Genomic DNA, 26,774 nt, shown 5'->3' on the forward strand with positions numbered 1-26,774 from the left:
CGAACACATGTCAGTGTGGATGATGCTAAGAAACACAACATTAGACAAAAGTATGTCACAGAATGATTCATAATGTGTGCTTCCACTTATATAATATGCTAAGATAGTCAACTTCGTAATATTTAGGAAGGTATATATATAGTTGTTAAAACTAGGAAGAAAGACTTGAGAATGATAAACTAGAACAGAAGATGTCTTTGGAGAGCCAGTCAAGGAAGAGCTCATTGGAAGTATGCACAGTTACTTGTAAGTTTCATTCTTGAGCTGACGAGTATGTGGGTATTTCTTTTATGATTTTTCTTTAAACTGTTCGTATATGTTTTATGTACTCTTGAATGTCCAATACGCATTATGGTAAATATTTTTTTAAAGGAGGAAGGAACCTATAAAAATCCCAGAGACAGAATATTTAATAGATGCTTACATGTAACTTTATGGAAGAGGGTTGAGGGACAGATGACAAAGAAAATAAGGTTCACTCTAAAGTTGTATTCCTGAGTAGCTAGGATAATCTTGGGACCTTTAAATCAAAATAAGAACATCAAAGGAACTTATTATTCACATCTCTATCGTTAGTACCTAGTTTCAGTGCCAGATACATTATATGTTCTCATTGAACACTTGTTATTGTTGTTGCGGTGAGTCAATTGTGGGATATGGAAGTGGAAATATTTTGGGATCCAGATGAGCACAATGTAGATACAGAGTGGTGGGTTAAGAATGGTAGAAGTCATGGTAGTGATGAGGTCACTTTGGGAATGAGCACAAGAAGGAAAGAAATGTGAGTTCTCAACATGCAAAAGGCCCAATTTTTAGTGATGGGTTGAGACTGTAAGAAAACAAAAAGGAGTGAACAAAAAGATGAGAGAAGCTAAAGGGAAACTTTGCAAGAACAAGAAGGTGATTGGTGTTATCAAATGGCTCAACATTAAGAGAGAAGAGAGTTAAAATTAAATGATATAATGTGATAATTGTCATCAAATGGTCATTGGCGATATTGTACAGCCAGGCTTTATTAGACTAGCAAGAGAAGCCATATGGCCAGAGCTTCAAATTAGTATAAAGTGTGAATCTAAATCAGTTCCTCAAAATGTTTGATGGTTACAGGGTAATTTAAAAATAAAATAATAATTATTTATCGAGTGTTGGCTATGCACTCAGACTGTTCATCACCTTACCTGAATTCTCTAACTTCATTCTAACAGTAGATTATTTTATTCCCATTGAACGGAAAACTGAGGTACATGGATGTTAAGAAACTTGCCAAAGGTAACACTCTTAGTAAGTAGAATAGCTGGGATACAGACATATTAACCAGTTCACGACATTGATAGAGAGCATCACTTACAAGGGGTGCGAGGTAGAAAGTGAAAGGAAAGATTTAAAAACAAAACAAAACAAAAAAAAACAGCTACCTGAATACATTGATAGGCAGAGGACAAGACACCAGTAGAGAAAAGGAACCTGAAGCTTACAGGAAACATAATCTTACCCTTCACATGGTTCCCAGATAGTTGGGAAGATGAGATGAAAGAGAAAAAGGATTGGTAGATGAGGTATTAATAGGCCCTAGAAATTGCCTCCTGAGGTTTAGAAGCAGTGGAGCAGAGCTCTTATCTACTCACTGAGTCTCTAATCTGCATTTCTTCTGGCAATCCACTGGTCTTAGCCTGGTCTTGAACTCTGGAAATGAATTCAGTTAAGAAATTGTGGTCTAGAGAGGATAAATGGGAAAGTACCTACATAGTTAATTCGATGGTTCAGTGGCTAGATGGATAGATGACTTGATGGAAAATGAATGAATGAATGAATGAACCAAGAGTTATTGAGCATAAGCTATAGACCAATAATTATTAAGCACTTTTTTAGAATAGTCATTAACAGCCAACTCTGGAGTCCCACTAACTCGGTTAATATCCCTGCCACTCACAGTCAGTGTGTCCCTGGGAAAGTCATTCGTCCTTGCTAAAGTTCAGTTTCCTCATCTATAAAGTGGAGCTAGTAATAGTACCCGCTTGTATTAGTTCCCTAGAGCTGTCATAACAAACCACCACAGACTGGCTTGCTTAAAACAGAAATTATTCTCTCAGAGTTTTGGAGTCCAGAGTCTAAAAGTCAAGGTGTCAGCAGTGCCACACTCCTTCCAGAGGCTCTAGGGGAGAATTTTTCCTTGCCTCTTCCAGCTTCTGATAGCTCCTGGTGTTCTTGTCTTGTGGCATCATAACCCTAATCTCTGCTTCCATCTTTACATGACCTATGTCTGTGTGTCTTCACCTCTTTTTTTTTTTTTTAATTGATATATAACATTAGTTTCAGGTTACAACAAAATGATTCGGTATTTGTATACCTACTCTTATAAGGACATTTCTGTTGGTTTTTAGGGTGCATTCTAATCAAGTATCACCACACATTAACTAATTATATCTATAGAGATCCTATTTCCAAATATGTCACATTCAAAGTTTCAAAATAGACCTGGATTTTGTGGGGACACTCTTCAACTCACTAGACTACTTCATAGAAATATTATAAGGACTAAGTTAATCTAAGAACTTACACAATTGATATATTAAGTGAATAATATAAATACCTGTGATATTGTACATAGCGTGTAGTCAGAGGTTTGAAGTATTGGGTCTTACTGAGGTTAACACTCAGGAAATGCTTATTCTTTTCTATCACTGCTTTCTGCTGAATAATATTAATATTCTAGTACAGGTGGAAATGCTAAGTTATTAGTTTAATTCATAATAATGCTTGACTCTATCCTTGAAGCTATTTCCTTGAAAAGTACATGTGGCTCATATTTCTTTCCTGTCTAGTAAAATGGCTAAGTAGATAAGATATTAAATAATGATGAAAGACACTTTCATTTTCCAAATTCTTACTTCAGATTTTGATCATTCAGGAGAAAAAAATGCTGACCAGTCTGCTTATATTCATTTTGTGCCAACTCACACCTTAGACGGTGGTGTTCTCTGTATGACCTTCCATGTAGCAGAGCTCAGCTTCTCATGGGACCTAATTTCCTTCCATAATAATTTGTCTACATCTGGCTTTAAAATGACATTGTTTTGATAGAATGCTCAAGATTCAAAGCCAGTTTATGCCTGTGTTAAGAGTAGCCCCAAGTTATTTGATGAAATGACAGCTAGAAGATGCAGCCCATTGATACAAAATATGCCTTTTTTTAAGATTAGGGAAATAAAAAAAATTGTATGGGTATAATAGGCAGAATTTGAGAAAAAAATACTGAAGAATCCATTATTTGTTTACCCTGCCACTTAAACAACATGATTTGGAAAAGTGTAAGAGACAGGGATGAAGGCAAATGAGTCTTAATTTGTACCACATCTATTTTGTTCACAACTATTCAGCCAGATGTCACAAGTAGCACACCGTCGATATTTAACAAATATTTCTGGAAGGAAGATATGGCTGCATTGCTTGCAGGTGGGTGGGAGTAAAATGAGGAACTTCTCGTTCTTGTTTCTGTGGGCTTTAGTAACTTCATTTCCTAAGTTGCTGATTTTCTTCAAGGTCTTCATTCCTCTCTTCTTGCTTTTTATCTTCTTTCTTTCTCCTTCCATATTTTAAATTATAAAGCGACTGATTGTTATGTGTTGGTGTGTTGAGCTTGTCTGTATGTAAGAGAGGGCTGAGAAATGTGAAAGTGAAGAAAATAAACTTCCTCCTAAAGTTCTCAGGTGACAAATTAGCTACGTCTGAGAATTATTTGATTCCAGGGTCATTGGGTAAAATAGATCCAGTAAAGGTATCTACCAGAGAATTCTTAATCATTAGAACAGGTGTTCGTAAACATGAATCCATGAACAGGCTTAGCCATCCTGAGCTTCATTAAATGATGTGCAGCTTATTTATATATAGCACATTTGGTGTGTTTATATGCATATACATGCAACTGTGAAAGAAAGGAATTTGTTGGTAACTTTCCTTATTCTGAAAAGACTCCCAACTCCAAATAGGTAGAGAACCACTCAGTTAGAAGATTTAGTTTAAGTTGTTTGTGTCTTGTTTTGCTTTAGAGTGTTAAGTGGGAAAATTCTGAGAAAATCTGAGAGGAAAATGGACAGTGTATGAAATTGCCAAATCGTTTCAGATTTGGGATCAACAGAGGCTTTCCTTGAATTATGACAGCTCATTCTGAACTTAACTGCTGTTTTTATGTACTCAAAAGTCAGTTTAGAGTAAAACAGAGTTTGGGATGCTTCACTCATAGTTGTTATCTCTGGCATTGAAATATCCAGGCAGACTGATGTCATTTGTTCTCAGAACAGCATCAGAGCCCTTCTGGGCAAATTCACTGCTAAGTCATTGAGCAGGCACAAAGAAGATGATATTTTATGGCATAATGAACCATCGTTGCATAGCTAATTTATTTCTAACTGAATTTACAATCCAAATGAAAAAGCTAACCTTCTCAAATAGCAAACCTCTTTAAAGACTGTACTTTATTTTTCTTTAAATTCCAGGAAGTTTCAGTTTGTCTTTTGTCTGATGTGAACCTATATCTCTTGTCTTCCTCTTATTTGACCCTCTGCTCTGATAAAATGATTTGCATACTCAACTCAAATCCCAGTTTTATTTTAGCAATGCCTATATGTATTCCCAGATACCTGACATTGAATGGCTTATTCAATGATCTCATATATTCAGCTTTATATCATATCAGATTCTCAACTTAAATAGCTATTGTTGTTGTTAAAGCCTCCTGTATTGTTCCAGGTACTATTTCCATTAATAGTTTTTTCCACACAATTTTTTTTGATTCATTCACAAAACATTTATAGGCACCCGCTATGTGCTAGGGCTGCTTCTAGTTGCAGAGGAGATAGAAAGATGAATATTATACGTAAAGTCACTGCCTTGTGCTAGGTCAAGGCATGTGGCAATCCAGGCAAGACAAAGATTTAAGCCTATTAAATTCTACAGTCTTTAAATAAATTGGTTTACTATTTATTTAGAGCAGTGGTTCTGAACCGGGAAAATTTTATGCCCCACCCACACCACCACCAGAAAATTGGCAATCCTGGAGACATTTTTGGTTGTCACAAATAGAGGACAGTGCTGATATCTGTTAGGTAGAGGCCAGGGATACTGACAGACATTGACGTCAACAGGACCACCCCCCACATCAAAATGCTAATAGTGCTGAGGTTGTGAATCCCTGATTTAGAGGAAGCAGTGTTCCTTCAGACAGGAGTACTGCCATAAATAGGAAGGGTGGAGATCCCAGAGGCAGTGCCCTCTCCTTTGAGGCCCTGAGCAAGTCAGTTTTTATTGAATTGACCCACACTAGAACCAAAGACCCCTCTGAAGGATGGAATTTCCTTCATCTCAATTACATTTCCAGGGGTGAATTAGCAGTCCTCAAAGACTGGTGTCTTGGTGGCTTTCCAGTTGCCTCCCCCATAATCTGCCTCTGCATGTTCCTAAGGGTTTACAATTAGGGAGGAATAAAGGGCAGGTATACCAAAAACTGATGCTGTGTGATAAATACCAAGAGAGCTCAATGAAATTAATGCTCTGGGAACACCGAGCAATTAAACTCTGCCTGGGAGGTCTGGAAAGGCTTTACAGATGAGGTGGCATGTGAAAAGGGGCTTTAGGAGAGGTATTTGCCAAATGGCTGAAAGAAGACACTTTCCTCCTTGAAGCCGTATCCTGCATAATTGCATTTATAACCAGTGAGGAGATGTTTTTGGCTGCTCTTTCAGGAAATCCTGCTTCTGTATTCTTCTACATTAAACAAGATTCCTTTACAAATTGTGCAAGCCTAACTTTGCTGTCTTTCCTCTCTCCTCTTTCTATTAAAGATTTCAGTAGTAGGTAGTTTCAACTGTGCAATTGTAGGTAATAGAGTTTAGCAGTAGTTCAGAGTTGTAAATTTTCAGTGAATGACTAACAGGTTTGATTTTTGTTGCTGTAAAAATTTATATGTATTTACTTATTTCTTAATGCTTTTCTTCAGGCTATGGCCTTCGCTAACTTGAAACTATATGGAAAATATACTTTGCAATCTGTGTGGACATAGACATTTATAAATGCTTTTCAAATACAATCTTTGTTTTAACATATGGCTATGTCCTGTAGGAAAATCCAGGAGAAGATCATTACCCACAAATTCCTGTTAAACTAGTTTAACGACATTAAATATATTTGTGAAGCTATTAATTGCAAAATTGGTTCTGATAGATTGAAAAGAATGGAATAGATATTAAATTTCTAATACAATAAAGTAATGAGGTTTTCATAACGTAACCACCAGGAAATTAGTTATAGGATTTCTCTTGACTCTCTGGAAATTGTTATGTTGACCGAAGGTGCCCACAAATAGTGGTAAATGTTCTCTTTCAGTTCAGAATCACTATGACATTATACAAGGGGTAACTTTGTATACTTGAAACTAACCTTTAAAAAATGTTTCCTTTTCCTGGTGACTTTACAAAGACCTTTTATTAGTGTTTTCATGTGAGAAATACAATATAGGCATACCTTGGAGATATTATAAGTTCTGTTCCAGACCACCGAAGTAAAGCGAGTATTGCAGTAAAGCTAGTTATAATCTTTTTGCTGTTGGAAGCTCTTGCCTTCAATATGTAAAAAAAAAAAATGCACCATTGGTGAAGTGCAATAAAACTAGGACTGTCTGTAGTTCAATTTTAAAATCTCAATTTTACTTTTTTTTTTTTTTTTAAGTTTGGGCTATATACTGAGTAGTTACAAACATGCATATTAGTTTCATTTTTCATCAAATTGTTTTTTTATTATTTTAGTCTGATGCCAACGCAAGTTACTTAAGAGCAGCTCGAGCTGGACACTTAGAAAAGGCCCTTGACTACATAAAAAACGGAGTTGACATCAACATTTGCAATCAGGTCAGTTGTGGTTATTGTTTTTTATTTTGGGTTAAAATTTTTAAAATCCAGACTTTAAACGCCCTAAATCTTTCATTAGATATTACCAACACTTTCTCTTTTATTCATTTTTTTCTCTTTAATTTTATCTTCTTAAATTATCAATTTATTCTCTGCTTTGTTAGAAAAGCACTCAGAAATGTAGGTATACATCCTTTAATAATTCCTAAAATTCAGTGAGTAATGATATTAGAACAACCTATCTAATTTTCAGGGACTTTTTTTATTATTCCTAATTCAAGTTCTTGTACTGCACACAAGTGATTGTTGGCGGCCGGTTACCTTCTTCAGAGTTCCTGGTAGACTATTTACTGCTCTGTTTTCAACCTGCTGAGTAAAGCTTTCCCTTCACTTTTAATCAGAATGGATTGAATGCACTCCATCTTGCTTCCAAAGAAGGCCATGTAGAAGTTGTTTCTGAACTGCTACAGCGAGAAGCCAATGTGGATGCAGCTACAAAGGTCAGTCTTCCATTTAATGCTTTTTACCACTTGTCAAATTCAATGAAGATTCAGCCCTCGATAAGAATTGGGGCATCTTTGTTCTCTTTGGGGAACTTAAAACAGAGGGATTCGACATTTTCTAAACTATCAAAACAGAGAGAGAAAGATGGGAGAGTTGATATGTCTTGCTTTTCATTTTACAGAAAGGAAATACAGCATTGCATATAGCGTCTCTGGCTGGGCAAGCAGAGGTGGTAAAGGTCTTGGTTACAAATGGAGCCAACGTCAATGCACAATCTCAGGTAAACCAACAATTCTATTGCAAAGTACTTTTGTTAGTATAATTTAAAACAATGTTCTTCTGGTCAAATGCTTGCTTGTTTCATATATTCTCTAAGAATACAATACTTAGGAGCTATATTCAATGAATAGTTATATTATTGCAGATTATTTAAATTTATATATATATATCCTCATTTGTAATACATGTGTGAGAGGTAGAGATATTTAAAAGTTGTCAATTTATGTATGACTGATAGTCATAGATACAAATGTTTAAGAGGATATCTGTAATGCAGAGTCTTATACTATTTTATGATTCTAACTGAGGACCAGTCTGAGCATGTATTAACTTACAAAGGAAGTGGGAATACCTATAAATGAAGAGACACTTTTGAAAGTTCAGAATATATCAGAGCTTTATCTAGTGGAAAAAGGGAAGACACTACTTAATTCCTATTTACTAAGGCATCATTGTTGTCCCCTGAAACAAATTAAAAAGAAAGAAAAGGAGCAGAATAAACTTTAAAAGTCCTCAAACTTTAAAATTTCCAGATTCTTTATAATAAATATATACTAATAATTCATTCAGTAGGTCCTCCCATAAATTCTGAGTTTTGCATGAAGGTCTAAGAACACCACCAATAGATAAACATTTAATAGAGTTTGAGTCTAAAAGAATCAACTTCATTGGTTTAAAAATATAGACCCTCATTATCCAAATTGTTCATTGTTTAAGTCCCCATGGACATGAGGTTGTGTAAGAAAATAATCCTAACACACAAATATTCACTGAGGACCTGATCATTTTTAAAGCTGGTCTCTACTCAAACATTCCTTCGAGTCGAATGCTGACTTCTATCCTGGTTTGTCAGTGTCTACTCCAGGGTGTTGGATATTGAACGAATTGATTATAGAACAAAATTGCAAGTTTTGCAAAAGATAAAATAGTATTTTATGAAGTCAGGGAAAGTGATGTTGGAGAACTGCTGGATGCACGGCTAAGCTGTGGGTGGGTCTGTGGCTTTCTGGCAGCATTAGACCAGACAGAGTGGGAGAATTAGGATGATTTTCTGATAGATATTTCAAATAAGAATGATTTGAAAGTCAAAAAATTAAATAATACAAAATATTAGGCGAGGCCTTCGGTTCTCAAATACTTTTTGCAAAAAGACTATCTTCTTGTTTATGCTGTGAGGGGGAAAAGTGAAGGATGCCAAGCTACAATATAATTTTGTTGGAGAAATGACACTCACTTTTTTTCCACAAAAATCATATTTGGCTTAGTCTTTGTTCATTCTGAGAACTCATATGCGAATGGAGTTATAACCTACATTTTGTTAAATCATGTAAACTTGCTTTTACAATTTCTAGTTGTAAAATGAAGTCTCAGTCAAACATTTTTCATTATTTACTATGGCCCTTCAAACTCCATTTTCAGTGCACTTGATTTCCTCAGCCTTTTTCGGTGCTGATTGTCTTTGGATGCCAGCAGCCTCTTATGTTTTATGGATCCACAGACTTGCAGTGACTTCCTCCCTTGTTATTGCAGCCATAGCAATGATAGCTGTAAAGCCATTTAATATCAATGTCTTGAAAAAGAAACTGCGCAGTGTTTCCAACCACATGATTTCTTGTGTATCTGGTCTAACTTCTTTCTAGGTCCCTGTGATTGGACCTTTGTTACCTGGTCTACTCCACTTCTCTGATTCCCAACGAGAGTTCACTTGCAGTAGTAACACTTTTCCAGCAAGGAAAGATGTAAAGTCAAATATTGACAAGTACAGTACTTTGAGAGAGATACAGATGAGCCGACTACAAAAGAAGCATCAGGCTTTTAAACCATTTTGTCAAATGGTTTTAACTTTTTACTGGAAAATAAGTGTTGTTAAGATCTGAGATAGTGGGAAAACTTATATCCGTTTCATGTCCTTTTTTAACCCCCAAGGGAAAAAAAATAAACCTCCTTCTTTTAAACATTGTACCCATTGTTGACTAATGTTTAGAGCAATGTCTGGGAGAAGCTGCAGTCGAAGTAAAATCCTAACCAGATTTGATTTCAATTTGTACACATTCCCTACTGATGATGAAGTGAGGGAGAAGAACACAGGCTGTGAAATTCCCTGTTCCTTGCAGCTGTGCTTGGCCTTCCCTGTGCCACACAGTTCACAGTAGAGCTTGTCTCCCTTCATCTGGACACCTGTCTCCATATGCTTTCTGAACTGCATTGTTTTGAGGACAAAATAAGTAATGAGATGGCCATGCAGCAGAATGGAGTTTCCGTGATAATTCCTGGTAGCAACTTTTCAACAGGAACTCTTACAAAGAACAAGCAATAATGCCGTAAAATGAGTTTAAATTCCATATAGTTGGGAGCACATTAGAACATCACAGGAATATTACTATTCAAGGAAGATAGCATTGCTGTCTAAGTGAAATTTTACCAGCAAGAAATAGTGCAAAGTGTGTCCCTCACCCTCCGTAAATATAAAAATTCTCTTTATCTTGAAAATAAAAGTAACATCGGGAAATATCAAGTTCTGGTCTTATAAACTGGAAGTCTATAAACTAAGAATTTGTAGATATTATTTTAAACTAATTCTTGTCATGGCTTTGATCTTAGGTCTTCCGTTAACTCTTTCAAATATTTAACATCCCAGGAATCATTTAGGCCTACCCTGAGAAAGAAAGCAGGTTGAATAATTATGATAATAAAGAACTCTACTTAGATTAAGTCCTTAAAAACTTTGTACTAAGTACAGCAACAATCTCAAATGGCCATCTCAAAAGATGTCTCACTATTATCTTCTTCTTTGTCTTTTTTCTCTACTATAAGGCACCAAAAGAAGCAAAGTCTTTTTATAAAAAAGCAAACAGTAGGTGTTATCCAGATGAAGTGTCTCTGACCTTTGACCTTATAGCACACCTCTAATGACTTTTGCAAAAGTCAGTATCATGTAAATTCGTGTAGCTCTATCATCATGTCCTTAACATTTTGATTGCGAGCAGCACTTTATGATTAACAAAGACTGGCCATAGGAAACTAGAATGGAAAAGAATTTTCATGGATGATACTTAAGCCCCTACTTAGATGAAATAACAAGAGGACATTTTATTTTATTTTTTTTGTTGTTGGTATTAGGCAGCATGCCTCAGTACTACCTATAAAATTATAAGTCTGCAGAATTTCATTCTTATAATAACACCACAGTAAACATTCATAGCAGAAAGTATTGAGCATATTGGATAAAATCAGACATCAAAGAGCATATTCACTCAGTATGGAGCTGCTCTGCCTTTTGAGAATTGGGTCGATTGTTGCTACAGTAAAGAAAATGTAAATTGGGCACCCATATGTTCCTTTTTGGCCAGCTCTTTCTTTTGGAAATTTCCTAGGTTTGTAAATTAATATAAAACTATGGTGCACCTTTTTCTCTTAAGAGAGAAAAATAACACTTTTTTCCCTAAAATCTGACCATTCTCCAATCTAGGTGCTGTTTCACAGAAAATCATTTCAGCTGCAGGTTGTCCAATGACAGCATATTGAATTCCTTGTGCTTTAAGCCTCTTTGCACTTGAGAGTAATGCTTTACAATTAGCTCCCTAGAACCATAACTAAATAATATGTATGGGTTCTCATACTTTATTGATCCTTTCTCGACAGATGAAGTTTGTATTAATTAGTGTTATTTGGATTAAAAAACTAACAAGCAAAAAAAAAAAAAGAAGAAATTTATTGTAATTAGATGGGGAACACAGACTAGAAGGCTGAAGAAGCTTTTGAAAAGCTTTGGAAATCAGATAGTTGAAAGTGGAGAGTGAAAGAATCTGAACAGAAGCTAGAGGGTAAGACTGCCCTTTGATAAGATCCTTGCAAGTTATTCAAGGATGGGGAGCGGGGATTTGGCAGAAAACAGAATTCGGAGGGATAAAGAGTGGACCTGGAAGAGTTCCTTTGGGGAATGATAAAATATTCTGGAATTAGATAGCGAGATGGTTGCCCAACTTCGTGGACATACTAAAAAAAAAACCACAAAATTGTGCATTTTGAAAGGGCGAGTTTTTTGGTATGTGAATTATATATCAATAAAAATATATAAAACTGAAGAAATATGAAAAAATATGACCATTCAGAAAATGAGCAGCTTTCAGGTAATGGCTTTCGGATGGCAAGCACGCAAAAAAGAAGAAAAGCTATTGTGGAAAACAGTCATTTACAGGGCTCCATCTTGCTGTGATTCTTATCTCCATCTTATTTCTGAGTAATTCCAGTTCTATGCATTTCGCTCTCCGCAATTGCCAGAAGGGCATGTGGAATAGATTAAGAGTTGTGCTTCTTGAGACTCACTCCTTGGAAGCTCCAGATCCGTAAGAATAATAGCACCCCCTAAATCTCTCAGTACCTGATTTGGGATTTTCTTCATGGGTCATGAAATGTTTGGTTCTGAAAGGTAATCTCAAGAACAGTGGACTTACATTGAGTTAGAAGCCAGACATTTGCAGGTAAGCCAGTGTTTCTTAAGTAATCTTGCCCTGCAGCTGAGAATCCACTGACATAAATAGTCTGGTTGAGATTTATGTCTGAAAAAATAACATACATTGTAGAATTTTTCCTTAAAAAGTTCACTCCTAAAATCTGAACCTTCCATCTGAAAACTTCATTTGATGAGGAAAGATAGAAACTCAGTAGTGCACTGAGCTATAGGAACAATCCACATTGGTTTGTACCTTTTTTTCCCTTAATATTTTGGATTGTTGCTTTTTTTCTTTTTGTTTTGATTTTAAGGGATATTTATGTCAACCAAGGATTAAACGATCTTTTATTTTCGTCACATAAGAAAATCAGAAAATAGACAGCAATATGATAAGGGTAATCCTAACTATATTTCACTTTTCCTCATAGCTCTGGGAAGAGTGACAAAGATGAAACATAGTCACGTGCAAGCATGTGTGCGCACACACACACATACATACATACATACACATTGTGTTGCGGTTATTCCATGTTTCATGCCTAATGTTGGTAAACCTTTCAAGATAGAAAAGAGTAACATGAACTTCAGTGATGTTACTAGGCAGATAATTTTAAAGGAAGCTTGAACGTGCTGCATCATATTCTACTGACTTTAATTTTGTGTCTCTAATCTTGAGCTTGGCAACCAGATAACCTAGCTTGTTATGATTATGTGTAAAATAGAGTAAGTAGAATAGTGGAACTCTCTAATAATTAAAGTACACGTGCCATAGTAATTTATTATGTGGCCACCCACTTTTATCTTCTTGAGGATCTTTTTAAATTATTTCCTAATTTTCAGCTTTAAGCCAAAAAAGCAAGGTCACCAGAGGTTGAATTATTAATAAGTAAGGTAATCATATTGTAATTGATATTTATAATGATGAACCTAAACCTTTTGAATCACAAAAATTTGAGTAATATTTGTGACATCTTATTTAAAATGTTTACTTTTATTCTTTGAAATTGCATGATGTATACAATAAAACGTCAAGAACATTTAGTTAAATAGAACTGCATTCTGGAAAATTTATTTAGATAATATATTATAGTTTAAAAACTAAGTTTTGATTTACATGTCTTGCAGTAAAATTTTAAAATATAACAGTATTTCGTAGATATGAAACACATTGTTCTAAAGAACAAACACATATGCAACATATTTTTATTAAGAAGGTTAAGATGTACACGTTCATTTGCTTAAATCCAAGCTCTTTGATAGGTGGGGACATTTCAGACAAGAATACACAGAGTGTGTAAGTATGCATGCATATGTATATATGAATGTATATGTATATATGTACGTATATGTGTATATATGTTCTGAACATAAAAGTACTGTCTTTGCAAAAAATGCAAGGAAGGAACTACAAAAAGAACTACTTACTGAATTCTACTTTGAAATTGAAATATACCGTTTTGCAAATTGATGTTTTTCTTTTACTCTAAGTTATTCCATAGTAAGTTTGGAGCTATTTGAAATTAATATAAATTCCTTTAAAACTAGTAACTATTTCAGTGCTTAACTTTCTGCACAAGTATTATATCTTTTATTTAAAATACATAATGCTTTGGAGCTACAATGACCAAATGTGTTTTTCATCATAACCGCATGGCATCTAGTAAAATCCTTTATTCATGGTAGGCACTCAGTTAGGTGGTAATTAAATGAATGTACTTACTTACCTAAAGTGGATATATTTATATGAATTATACTTAGACTATTAACTATGAACTACTTTCAAAATATGAATTATGAAGTGTAATTATAAATTATATTATAAATTCTACTTCAACTATAACACAGGTTTTTAATAAATATGAATATCTATATTAAAGTATTATTAAAATTATTATATAGGAGTATTTCCTGAGACATATAATAAGAGTACAGTGGAAAAACAGATTGGCTGTAGAAACCCACAAATATTTTATTTATTTTGCAGAATGGTTTCACACCATTGTATATGGCAGCCCAGGAAAACCACCTGGAAGTTGTCAAGTTTCTTCTTGACAATGGTGCAAGCCAGAGCTTAGCCACAGAGGTAAGACACTTTGGTTCCTTCTATGGGTGAGTTTACGTGTTTATACGGCATGTAAAACTGGAGTTGTAACATTGAGAATTTATCTCACTGATACTTTAATTTCAGTAGTATATTAATGTGTGTGTGTGTACATTTTTATGAAAGACATTAAAAAGTCTGTATTTAATTTTCAAGAATTTTTTATTGCATAGATACCCATTCTACTCTTAAATGCCTACCTCTACCCTATAATTGAGCTTTTAACTTAATATTTGCATATTTGCTTGAGAACACTTTTCTGTTTCTTATAATTTTGCTCCAAAGGCAACCACTGTTTTGAAATAATTTTGTGATAAAACATAAGTTTTAAATCTGTTTTTTTCCAAACTTAACTTAGGATAATTATAATTGAACTTATAGATTTCTAAAGTTAACTAAGTAAATTTAATTCATACGTATAAACAAAACTAGTATACATTTTTAAGTATTAGAAATGATATTTGAAAAAACCTTTGCAGTCTTGAATAGAAGAGTAATTTTAAAATAAAATTGTTTAAGTCATTGATACTGTCTTAGGTCATACAGTTTATTTTTTAAACTAATCTGGATGGAAAATTATGATCCCTTATGAAGTGATTCCCTAGGAATCTATGCTAATAATAAAGCACCAACATTTGAGTATTCTATATTTTTAACAAAATAATGAATTAGAGCAGATGATGCAGGGTTATCCTTGTCTTAATATCACTCTTCGTACTTGCATTCAGATATGTTTCCTGAATGATGCAGGAAAGATGGAAATAGAGAAATCACATATAACCTCACTCGGATTTTGGGATCATGCCTACTGGAGAAACCACTAAGTAAATGAAGAGGCAGTTCATACGAAAGAGAAATAAAATGACCATAAATGTATGAAAATATCTTATCCACACTCATAGTCAAAAAATATCAATTTATTAATTAGATAAAGAATGAGTCTTATGCCCATGAGATGAGAGAAAAAAAAAAATGTGAGGGGTAGAAGGAATTGGAACTTCCCTACAGACTTGGTGAAGGCGATAATTGGTTGCAACCCTTTGGAGAACAGTTAGCAGTAACTATTAAAATTTTATGTTTATATACCTTTTAACTTAGCAATTCCACTTCTAAGAATTTATGTTACAGATATATTAGAGGAGAATGCAGAAGTTAAACATAACTAATAATATTTTTTAAACTGCAAAGAACCTAAATATGCTCTAGTTAGGAAATCTATTAATTAATATTGTTATACAACAAAATGCTATTCGGCATTATTAAAAACAAGCCAAGATTATATGAACCGATGGAGGAAAATGTCCTTAGTGTAGTGTTATCAGTGGTTTATTCTAAGAAATTAAGAGGGAGCCTTACTTTTCACTCTACACCCTTCAGTAACTTTGGAGATTTTTATCATGAGAATGGATTATTTTTATAATATTCTTAAAGCTGGTTAAGCAGTAACTACTGGTTGATAACAAAATAAAAAACATTTGGTAGATGTAGAGCCTCTCTTCACACCTGGGGAGTAGCTAGCCTGAGTGCAGTGCCTCGGGTACTACGTGCAGGTTTTATCATGATATGCAGGGAGAATGGGGACGGGAGGGGACATTGTTGAAAGAGAAAATCCATTCCCATTTTTGGAAGAGAATACTAAATAATATAAATATCCTAATGGGAGTGATTCAGTAGTACTTTCGTCATCTGCGAAGGACAGGTAGTAGTCTTTTTTAGACTGATATACAGATCACTAAGTATTTCTCCTTTGGAAGCAAACGTAAACCCAACTTTCTGCTAATGGATCTGAATTGCCTTCTAAACTAATTATCAATAGCTCACTTAGTTCTCTGATATTTTTTAAAGATTTTAAGGTCCAAAAAGAGGCACTACAACTAACTTAAAGAAAAATAGTTTGTAAGGTCCTCAAACCAAACCACTAATTCCATCTTTTGACAAAGGATATATTTAAAATATGTTTTTACTCCTTTATACTAATTTAACTTTGTTATCTTTTCAGCAGCTCCAAGAAAAACATATGATAAACAAATGTTTTAAGAACAAGTCACATTCGTGTCTTCCTGAGGGTTGCTGGTGCCTCGCTATATAAACAACAGCTATTTGATTATCTAGAAATGTTTGAAATTTTGACTGAATTTTAATCTCTTCTTTTGGATTATTGATGTTAGAGAATTAAGAGAACAGCAAGAAATAAGACATTTTATTTGCACAATGTTCTAAGTATAATGTTGTTCTCTTACTAACAATGATATTGATGTCACTTAAACAGAAGTCTTTATTTACAGAACAAACAGTAGGAGGCAATTAAAAGATTGTTTAGATAGCAAATTTTTAACAGGATTTTTAATTCATTAAATAGTGTGATGTTGCCAAGTTTCTTTAGTACATATTTTTATATGCAACTTGCATATATGGATCAAGTCTTTGACATAATTGTGGTTTTTAAACCATTTCTATATTACTGTGTACAGCATATCGTATTTTTCCGTATATATCTTCCTTCTTTTGCTAATTAAGATTCTGAAGCATGAGGTAAATTAAATTAATAATTACTAGTGGAATAACTGAACAAATTAATTAATTAATTTGTTCAGTTATTCCACTAGTAATTATTAAGCACCTATTACGTGCCAGATACTCCACAAGGCAGTGAAGAGTCTCTTGGAACTTCTATCACATTTCCTTTTGGCTAACATTTTTCTCTTAAGAATAACTGCATAGAGCAAACCACACTATTTAAACTTGGTTTGGAAACAAAATCTATAGCTGCTAATTTTAGCTGTTAACACCTTAGAGCTGATATCTTTGTGTCTATCTTTAATTGGCTTATGTAGGAAGCACATTCGTATTGGCAGTACTAATCATTTCAGTGCAGTTTATTTTCTGGTGCAAAGTAATTTTCTTTATGTATGGGCCCTGTGGATTTAAAAATTCATTTCAGTGGAAATGTAGCCATTTCGTTTTGATTTAGAAGGGAAGTGGTCTCTCATTTTTACCCCATAGATTTTGCTCAGATTTTAAAAGTGAGATGCAGTGTTCACTCATACACAATTTTCTTTTTACCACTCTATCCTTTAAGAAAATGTATTTTTCTTTTTATTACAAAAGTAATATAGTACATTAGTGAGAAAGTACAATATAAAGCAAAAAGAAGAAAATGCCATTGTTAATTCCCTGGAGATAACATTTTGTTTATTCATCCAGGTTTTTGTACATGTACAAAATCTTTATGGACATGATGTCATGTGTTTACACAGTTATTTTTGTACATGTACAAAATACACACATAGTTATCTTTATGGACATGATGTCATGTGTTTACACAGTTATGTAGATTACTTTTCTCATAACATTAAATTACGTCCTAAACTTTATGCCCTTATGTGTAAACCTGTGAGAATTTTGATGCCATCTTGGTTGCAGCCTTTCTCTGTTACGTTATGGCTGCTGGGAGCATCCTTCTGGGTACATCGGTGCTCAGTTTTCCTCTTTTAGGTCTTCTTGGGAGAATTGAGAGGAGCAAATGGAGCTTCAGCTGGATCTTAAAGCATGGAGAGTAGATAGAATTTGTATATGCAGAGCGAGGAGGAGGACATTCCAGGGTGGGAAAAACAATATGAATATAAATGCCAGGGTAGGAATAGTCTGCATGTCCACAATTAGCATGGAGGCTAGAGGAAAGGATTTACAAGAGCCTAGACAATATTGTCCCATAGGTGCTTGGACCAATATTTTGTACATCACTGAATATAAATGTGCTGATGAGCCCTTATCTATTTTCCAGCAAGGAAAATGATGGGCGTGGTCTTTTAGGAAGACCAAAAAGACACTATTATGCAAGTTAACTAGGTTTTCCCTTTCTCCTTACAAACATTCTTCTCTTGGAGTAACCCTTGATTTGTACCACAGGATTCCAGAAATAAAATATCATGACTCAAAAAAGTAAGAAGTAACTTACTTGCCAATTCCCTAGTAAAAATAATTTTTAAATATTTTTAAGTGGATGATAATGAAAGCATTTCAGAATTAAAATTGTGAGCCAGTCTTAGGATTTTCCTCTGTGCTATTTATTCTACAATCAACTACACTAGATCATCTGAAAATTAACTACAGTGAAATCTATAACTGTCTCCTCTTTGTCAAGTCCCATGGCAATACAATGGGAAGACTCAAAATGTACAAATATGTGTGCGTCTGAATTTATTTGAGTCATATTTTGCATATTCCTTGTGTGTCTCCTTCCTTTTTTTGGTCAGAGAAGCCAAGAGTCTTTCATATAGGCTTTTCTTAAAACAGCAGTAACTGTGTTTCATTAATTCACACATACTACTTGAGCACCAGGTATCTGCTAGTCAACAAGCTACAATGATGAACCAGACAGGCATGTTCCACAATTATATCAACGGAAATTTTTACAGCTTATTTAAATGAGCTCCTTTGAAAAATGTGCCTGGATTTCACCTGAAATGTTTTTGTTTCCACCAAGTTTATACTATGAATATTGAAATTATGGCATCTTTTTATTCTTTATGTAATACTTTTGAATATTTTCAAAATTTATCCGATTAATGCATATTGCTTTTTAACAGAAAGAAAACTCCATAAAATTATTGCAAATTTATTATTTTCTGCATATATATCAATATTTAAAATGTCATTTTATGTATATTAGATACATATATATTTTTTAAAATGTCTTTTTTACATATATGGTTACTTTCATAAATTAGCTTTAATAACTCTAAACAAAAATCGACCCTTGGTCACCTTTTCATTTGTTAATTTGAAAAAATACCCACTGGGATTAATCCTGACCCATCCACTTCTTTGCAGGATGGCTTCACACCACTGGCAGTAGCTTTGCAACAAGGTCATGATCAAGTAGTTTCACTCTTGCTAGAAAACGACACTAAAGGAAAAGTGCGTCTTCCAGCTCTTCACATCGCTGCCCGAAAAGATGACACGAAAGCCGCTGCCCTGCTGCTGCAGAATGACAGCAATGCAGACGTGGAATCAAAGGTGAGGCATGGGGGAACGAGCCCATCCTGCAGCTCTCTGGCGTTAGGCACCCCAGCTTCATGAAGGCCTGGTCTCCCTCTTGGCAGGCTTATGCCAGTCACTCAACTGCACTGGAAGAAATGAATATACACATCCAAGTCAGTCAACTGAAGGCATATCCTCCTTAGCATAGAAAGCTGGGAGGCAACTGTGGGTGCTGCACGATGCATGCTAACAGGGAGACCACCTCAAAAATTGATTTCTAGGAACCTGATAGTTTCCTTCATTTTAATATATCTGTTATGTATGTACCACTTCAGCTCAAATATCAGGGTGCAAAATTACAAAATGCTAATGGCAGTGTGCACAAATAAACCTTTGGTTTATGTCTAAGTCGACAGGCAATGCACTGTGTATTGATCCGCTGCGGAGAGCATGCCAGCAGCCAGGGTCTCAGCCAAAAATTCCCATTGTCTTGACATGTCTTACTTGAGAGTCTCTGTGAAGGAAATGTGGCATTTGAAGTAGGCCGTTACATAGCCCTTCATTCAGTCTAGCTTTCTTTCTGTGCCTATTGTGCCTCCATCCTCATTACTAGCTGTCATGAGCTTTCTGCAATCCATATCACCGAGAGTGAACTAACCGTTCATTTTTTCCTCCTCTTTGCTTCCAAATGTGTTAACCTAGATGGTGGTGAATAGAACAACAGAGGTATATATATATATACATGTACATATGATCTATATCTGCATCATCATTTTCCCATTCCTTAGTGCTGTTGCCTCATTTCTTTCCCCTCTTCTTTGCATTGCCTTCTGTAGGCTAGATACCTGCTTTATACCGCCACCCCCAAAGTAGCATGTGCCAGAGAAGATAGTAGTTTGATTACCAGGGCTTTCTGCAGCTGAACCCAGTGTTTGACAGGAAGAATGAGGAGTCCTTGAAACTTAAGGATATTGCAATAGAGGTGTGTAGGATGAATAGTTTCGACACTTTAGATGCTTATCAGCTATACCTAAAGCTGCAGACAACCCTGTCATTCTACTCACATAGGACTGATTCTTTAGAGTTCTGCATGACACTTACCCTGAGAGGTGTCAGCAAAATGAAAGTTACTCAGAATGGTACCAAAATGACCCACAAGAGTCAGTAAGATAGCTAGCATGGCTAACCAGCTTGCTAACAATTTAGAAATGCATCTAGTTCCTATAAGGTTTCAATCTTTGGGGACTAAGTGAATTGCTGCATGTTTTAGCATTTTTTAAGGAAGTAAAATGACCTTGGTATGAATATTCCAGGAAACTGTGTTATTGAATAGGCATTTGCTAATAAAGAGACCAACTTGTGAATTCCTTACAGAATGCAATCACCCATTGTACAAGACCAATTGTAGTAGCACCTCTTCCCAAAAATTGATTTTATCATTAAAATTGGCACTTACTGTTGGTTAATTTGACCCTGTATTGAATGTATAAATCTAACCGAATTTTGACAGAGTATCAATGGACAATTCTGTCATCGAAAATAAAACAGTTTGTACTAATCAAACTTTTTATGAGCTATAAGGATTTTTCTTGTCATCCCTCTTTTAACTTTTTGAAACATTGGCTTCTGTATGTTCCGCTACTGGATTACTAAAATTGCTTAGTCTCCACCTTTGGTTCCTTCCTGGCTATTCCTCTGCCTATGAGTTTGGCATTTATTTGAAACCCCATGAGCAATTGGCACTCATCGAAAGAAACCTAGTACAGAATGGAATGTGGACCTCAGCATATTTTGCTTCCTCATTTTTACTTGGGCAGGGTTACGGTATTAACGTGTCAGACAAGGGGCCGTTGGGAATCAATTGAACATCTGCTGTGTTTTCTTTACAGAGTGGCTTCACTCCGCTCCACATAGCTGCTCACTATGGAAACATCAATGTAGCCACATTGCTATTAAACCGAGCGGCTGCCGTGGACTTCACTGCAAGGGTAAGAGCACTGCTATGTGATGCGCCCTTAAAGCATTTGGAACGATACCTAACTTTCCTTTCCAAAATGCAGAGGAGGTTGAAACAGAGGCTCTTGCTTTTACACAGGTGTGCCTGTTCCCTAGCAAGAAAAGTAAACCAAGACCAGGGGTGATTTATATAAGTATATAAATGAACATATAGAAGATTGATTCAAGTAATCGTGCCCGCAAACTGTAGACTGTTCCCCAAGCTGAAAATTCTCAGACTGTTAGAAATTGATCAGATGGCAACCAGCAGAGCTCTAAATCCTTACAGAAGGGAATGTGGTGAAATATCTGGATGAGGCCCAAACTTTAGAACCCAAATAATAGAGACCATTTTTAACTTCTGTCCCCTATAAACTTGCATAATGTGTAAGAAGATTTGGTGACCTGAGTAAGCTCATATTCATGGAGAAAGGAATTACAGTGTCATGTGTATCATTGGACAGCATCCTGGACATCTGAACAAAATAATACTGCTCTGGATGTAAAAACCAGTCTAGTGATAGGCTTAATCATCAGAAACATCGTCCTCAGTTATAGAAATAAAGTAGAAAGCAGATTGGAGTAATGGCTAAAAATGTGGACTCAGGATTCAGATTCCCTGAGTTCAAATTTTGGCTTTAACTTTTATCTCTGTGGCCACCAGTTTCTTCATTTGTAAGATCAAATAATGTGAATTGTGAAATTAATAATATAAAATATTAATATTATTAATAATATAAAATAATATTACTCCCTCATTAGGTCATAGTGAGAATAAAAAGAGAGTTTACATAAAGTATTTGGCAGTATCTGACATATCATCATCGACAGCAGCACTATGATTTTCTAACAAACCATTCGAAGTATTATTTGTGCTAAACCCTCACTTGTTAGAGGAGAAATGGGACTAGATCACATGGGGCAGGGCACAATACTAACACTAATACTACTAATACTAACAGTAGCCGCTGCAGTAAAAATAATACTATCTTTGAAGGAGTTGCTGGGTGGCAGATGCCACGCTAAGCTTTTTTTTTTTTTTATCTCATTTATCCTTATGTCAAGAAAAGTGTTATTTATCCCTGTTTTACAGAAGAGGAAACCAAGGCTTAGAGCTAAGAAGTAGCAGGTCCAGGATCACAGAGCTAGCAAATTAGAAAAGGCCAGATTTCAGCCCCAAAGCTCTTAAACCACTACAGTATTCTGTCTCCCTTAGGTAACCTTAGGGGTTCATTTTTCTTTTCCTTCTTATAATTCATTAGTTCTATAAAAATTAATAAAAGCTCAGCTTGTCCCAATATAAAAGCTATTTCCTACCCTATTGTCCTTAGCTTGCTAAAAGCCTTTATGGTTAAAATGATTCAAGAGTGCCAGTCAGCTCTTGTCGCTCTAGAGCTCTGTTCTTTTTACATTAACTGCATCTTTAGGATTCAGTGACAAGGCAGACCCGAGGCCGAGTTTGACATTTTGAAGGACAAAGGTAAGCGCCTCTTTAAGTCAAGTATAAACAGGGCACATCAATGTTTAAACTGAAGTTCTTATCTTTAAGATGTGTTCTTCTGCTTTTATTTCTATAATCCACAGAAAACCTCATTAAGTCACATCTTCTAATTAGGACATTTGGAAAATTCCTGTCAGGATAAGTTTGAAGTTTGTCTCTGTGCCACTGTTCAGAAATTTCTCGATGCTGCTGAAAATAAGAAGACTGGGGCAATATTTAAGCAATTTAAGAAGGCACATTATAGTATTTTCAGGCTCCAAGCAATTCCAAAACATCTATTTGCATTAAAACAATGATGTAGTAATTATAAATGATGCTAATTTATTGATTAAAGATCAATGGAGACCTCAGACCCATGTCATTAACCTTGCCTGAATTAACGATATGTGATTTAAAAAAATCACATCGTGCTTTTGTTTAAAAATGTTAAAATTCAGACTTGTCACTGATTTAGGAAAACGTTTTCTCCAGTCATTCCTAATTAATGAGGCCTAATAGCATTTTGAGCTGAAGGCTGTGGTGAAATTTAATTATACCTTACAGGAGGCCTGCACTGGTGCTTACGCCTGACAACCTATGCTTCCCTCTGCAATTGGTGATTGATGACTTGCTTTAGGGTGTCTGAGAGGAACTGGTCTTTATAAAAAGCTTAAACTGAGGCCACTGCTAGTTCCCTGAAGACACCCATTTTAGGATCCAAATCTCTAGTAATTCTGTTACATCATAATCCAGCAACTATTCTTTCGTAGTACAGAGGCTGCTCTTTCCCCAACTTTAGTGGGGTCTTTCCAGGTCACAGCCCTGAAGAAAGTAAGATGCCCTGAACACAGATGGGATCAGATTTTACCTGATCAGAACAATAAAAGGATCATTAAGCTACATTTGCTAAGATCTAGCTGCAAATCACATCCATAAATCATATGCCTCAGGAACCGGGTTTACATAGATATATTGATTAGATGGTTAGAGGTAAACTAAAAAACAACAGCAGCAACCTTTGTCTAGGAGGCTGTGATTTCTGTTTCCTGTCTGTGACAGATCAGTGAAGAAGGGCAGATGCAGTCTTGTAGTCTTCTTTCTGGATAGAGGGCATGACCTAGAAAATGACTACCTGCTAGCAAAAGGAGCTGGGGGATAGGAGCAGTGACACCCCTTCTGAAATCATTTCCTGTATGCAGTAGATATGCATTTCCAAAGCAGACGTGGGGCAGAAGCAAACACAGCGTGACTAAAGGGAGTATATAGTAGAATGGATTGTTTTCTATGCTTCTTTGTAGGGCTAGCTAATTTATGCAGCAATAAAGTAGATCCTAGCCAGTGGCGAAAGTATACTGCTGCATAGCAACTATGGTAACCAAATTGTAGCATATTTACTGGTTTTATTAACACCTTTCCTTCGATTTTATTATGATGTCAGTTTTGATTTTCAATTTTTGAATTGTAATTTTGCTATGCCTATATAAGATATCCTGTCTGACATCTTAAATATTTCCTTCTGGATTATCCGTGAAGACCTGTTCAGCCTCATGGGTTCGCCACAGGGAGTTAAGGGAAGCTGCTGAATGCTGCAGTGCAGCATCAACATTCTTCATTCTTTGAATTGAGTCTGCTGAGATGGCGTTGACACCGTCTGAATTTACGTGTGACACTTGCTCTCTTAGCAAATCATTCTAGCTCTCTTGGGGAAGGGAATGTAACCAAAGGCACACCAGAGCAGCTACTGATTATCATTCCAGTAAGGAGCATTTATGCACGGGAGTAACTAAAGGCCAAATTATATTATGTGGATGCCTGCAAAGTCCTTTTCATTGATTGAAGAAGATGGATTGATACTTTGCTGGCTAAGAGTTTTTTCATCAAGTATAATGGACCACCTAATTTAATCTTCACTCTTGTCATTGACCTTTCTCTTATAAATTATTATCCTACTTGCCATTTGGGGAAGATAATTGAATAATATATCCTTCTATTGGTGTCGTTATTTAGTACTTTTTGGTTTTGATCTCTAAAAGGATTAGGGATTTATTTGTTTGAGTGCTATACCTCATTTGTTTTCAAAAGGATTTCTGGTAGTTCACAGATCACAATATACAAATATACAAAATAAGACATGTAAGAATGAAACAGAAAAAGTAAATATTACCAGCAGCTGGAAAGAACCAGTGACTACAACTAGAGAATAAATTTAGGTCTTAGGGACTTTGATATATGTAGTGGGAAAGGAATCATAGTTAAACAGTTTTTATTTTTTGACAAGAAACCTTATAGTTACCTGTAGATAACTGTGTGTGTGAAATAACTAAAATATGACTTTTATCATGTGAATCCTTCTGTTAAGAACAGTGAATTGCATAGTCGGTGGTATCTTTAGTTACACTTTTTTAAAAGGCTCAGTTCCTACTGTCCCATACTGCCTGTTAATTCTAAATCTCCACCTGTGAAGTACCTTGCCCGGGGAGACTGAGAAACTATAGCCCAGGTATTTAGCTTTATGATCTTCTAATTGTGTGTGATAGAACTTGGCATGATCAGCGACTAGTTAACATGTCCATTCGACTGTCTTTCTCAAGTATCAGATGTTTTGAACAAAATTTTGGCAGGTACTGGATCACATTCAGAATTGAATTGTCATACAAATGTTTACTATAATATACAGTGTATTAATTTTTGGTTAAAGTGAGAGCAGTGTTTTTAGATAATTGAACTACTGAAACTGTGGAAAAATAAAACTGTCAGACTTAATAAGAGGCCAACATGGTTCAGCACATGCATGAACAAAACTATGTCCATGCATAGACAATATTTGGAGTTTTCCTTCCTAAATTCAACCCAGCAAATATTAACGAGCTTCTATTATGGGCTAGACCTAGAGGTTCAGACTTGAGTGACCTGCTGTCCTTACTCTACTAATTTGTTTGGTGTCCAAAGTCAACACAGTCCCTCCCTTAATCCTCCAAAGCACGACTAAGTCTAGGCTCTCATGCCATACAGGACTTTTCTAACGTCAGGATTGACAAAGTGCGTTCAAAGCAGAGAGGCAAAGCTGAAGGACTGGTTCCAGACAGCCCTGAACCCAAAGTCCATAGGCTGTGACCCCTTACTCAGGATACCTCTGGGGACCACCTTCCCGAGCCCCCAAAGGCCACTGTGTTGCAGAGTCTGCCTCACTCTCCACCTGTGGGAACCCCTTTTGCTACGTCTCTCCTAGCCAGCGTCCAAACCCCTTAACCTAGTCTCTGGGCCTGGTGAGAGGAGAAACTCTGTTTCTTCTGCACCTGGGCTATCTTAATAGAGTGGGTACTAACTTTAATTTAAATTTAATTTAATTTAAAATTCTGTTCTTCATTCTGAAGAACCACATTTCAGGTGCTCAGTTGTCACATGTAGTGGCTACTGTATTCACACAGTGTACGTGACATTTCCATCATCACAGAAGGTTCTTCTAACCAAAGCTGAGACATCATCAGTCTGAGGCCCTCCTTGCCCTCAGTTATCTGTAAATGTGACTTCCTCCACAAAGAAAATGATCCTGTGAATTGTTATGCAGAGCAGTTTGACTCCTAGTAGACTTGCCCCTTTTGGCTCAAAAAGATTTTTGTCTTTCCTGTTAAATAACCCTAAACCACCACTACCGTCACCACCAAAAACCATAAAACCAAAATTTTCTTCTAAACAGGAATAAAGAAAAATAATTACTGGAGACTTTAAAATAGTCATTTCTCTATAATTCATGCTATGGAGAGTTCAGAAATATCAAAAATTGAGACAGATTTTAAGAGCAGTCTCTAGTTGCCAAAGATTATGCTACACGGTTACTTAATTTATGTGAACCTCAGTTTTTTAATCTGTGTAAAGGGCGCTTGTATCCTATTCCTCAAAGATGCTTTCTCTGAACCCCTACAATAGGTCTCTACCGCATCACCACACTATGTGTGTTCGTCGCACCCTGTACTTCCTCTCTCACAGTAGTCATTGAATATTATTTTATTTTCGTGGTATTTTTTGTCTTGCATATTCTATTTGTTATCTAAGCCCCTTGAAGGCTGAGTGGCTTGTTCC

At 35.6% G+C, this 26,774-nt stretch overlaps 1 protein-coding gene across 2 annotated transcripts in view; it reads left to right on the top strand.

The window, feature by feature from the left end:
• The window catches only part of ANK3 (ankyrin 3), a 556,993-nt gene that overhangs the window by 360,866 nt on the left and 169,353 nt on the right, over positions 1-26,774 (top strand). For both annotated transcript variants that reach the window (XM_025049361.1, XM_025049362.1), the window contains 6 exons: positions 6,798-6,899; positions 7,301-7,399; positions 7,585-7,683; positions 14,120-14,218; positions 19,070-19,255; positions 21,109-21,207. In XM_025049361.1, coding sequence (XP_024905129.1) covers positions 6,798-6,899; positions 7,301-7,399; positions 7,585-7,683; positions 14,120-14,218; positions 19,070-19,255; positions 21,109-21,207 — 684 coding nt within the window. The remainder of the gene's footprint in view (positions 1-6,797; positions 6,900-7,300; positions 7,400-7,584; positions 7,684-14,119; positions 14,219-19,069; positions 19,256-21,108; positions 21,208-26,774) is intronic.

The sequence above is a fragment of the Pteropus alecto genome, unplaced genomic scaffold, assembly GCF_000325575.1.
Source record: "Pteropus alecto unplaced genomic scaffold, ASM32557v1 scaffold155, whole genome shotgun sequence".
Classification (NCBI taxonomy): domain Eukaryota; kingdom Metazoa; phylum Chordata; class Mammalia; order Chiroptera; family Pteropodidae; genus Pteropus; species Pteropus alecto.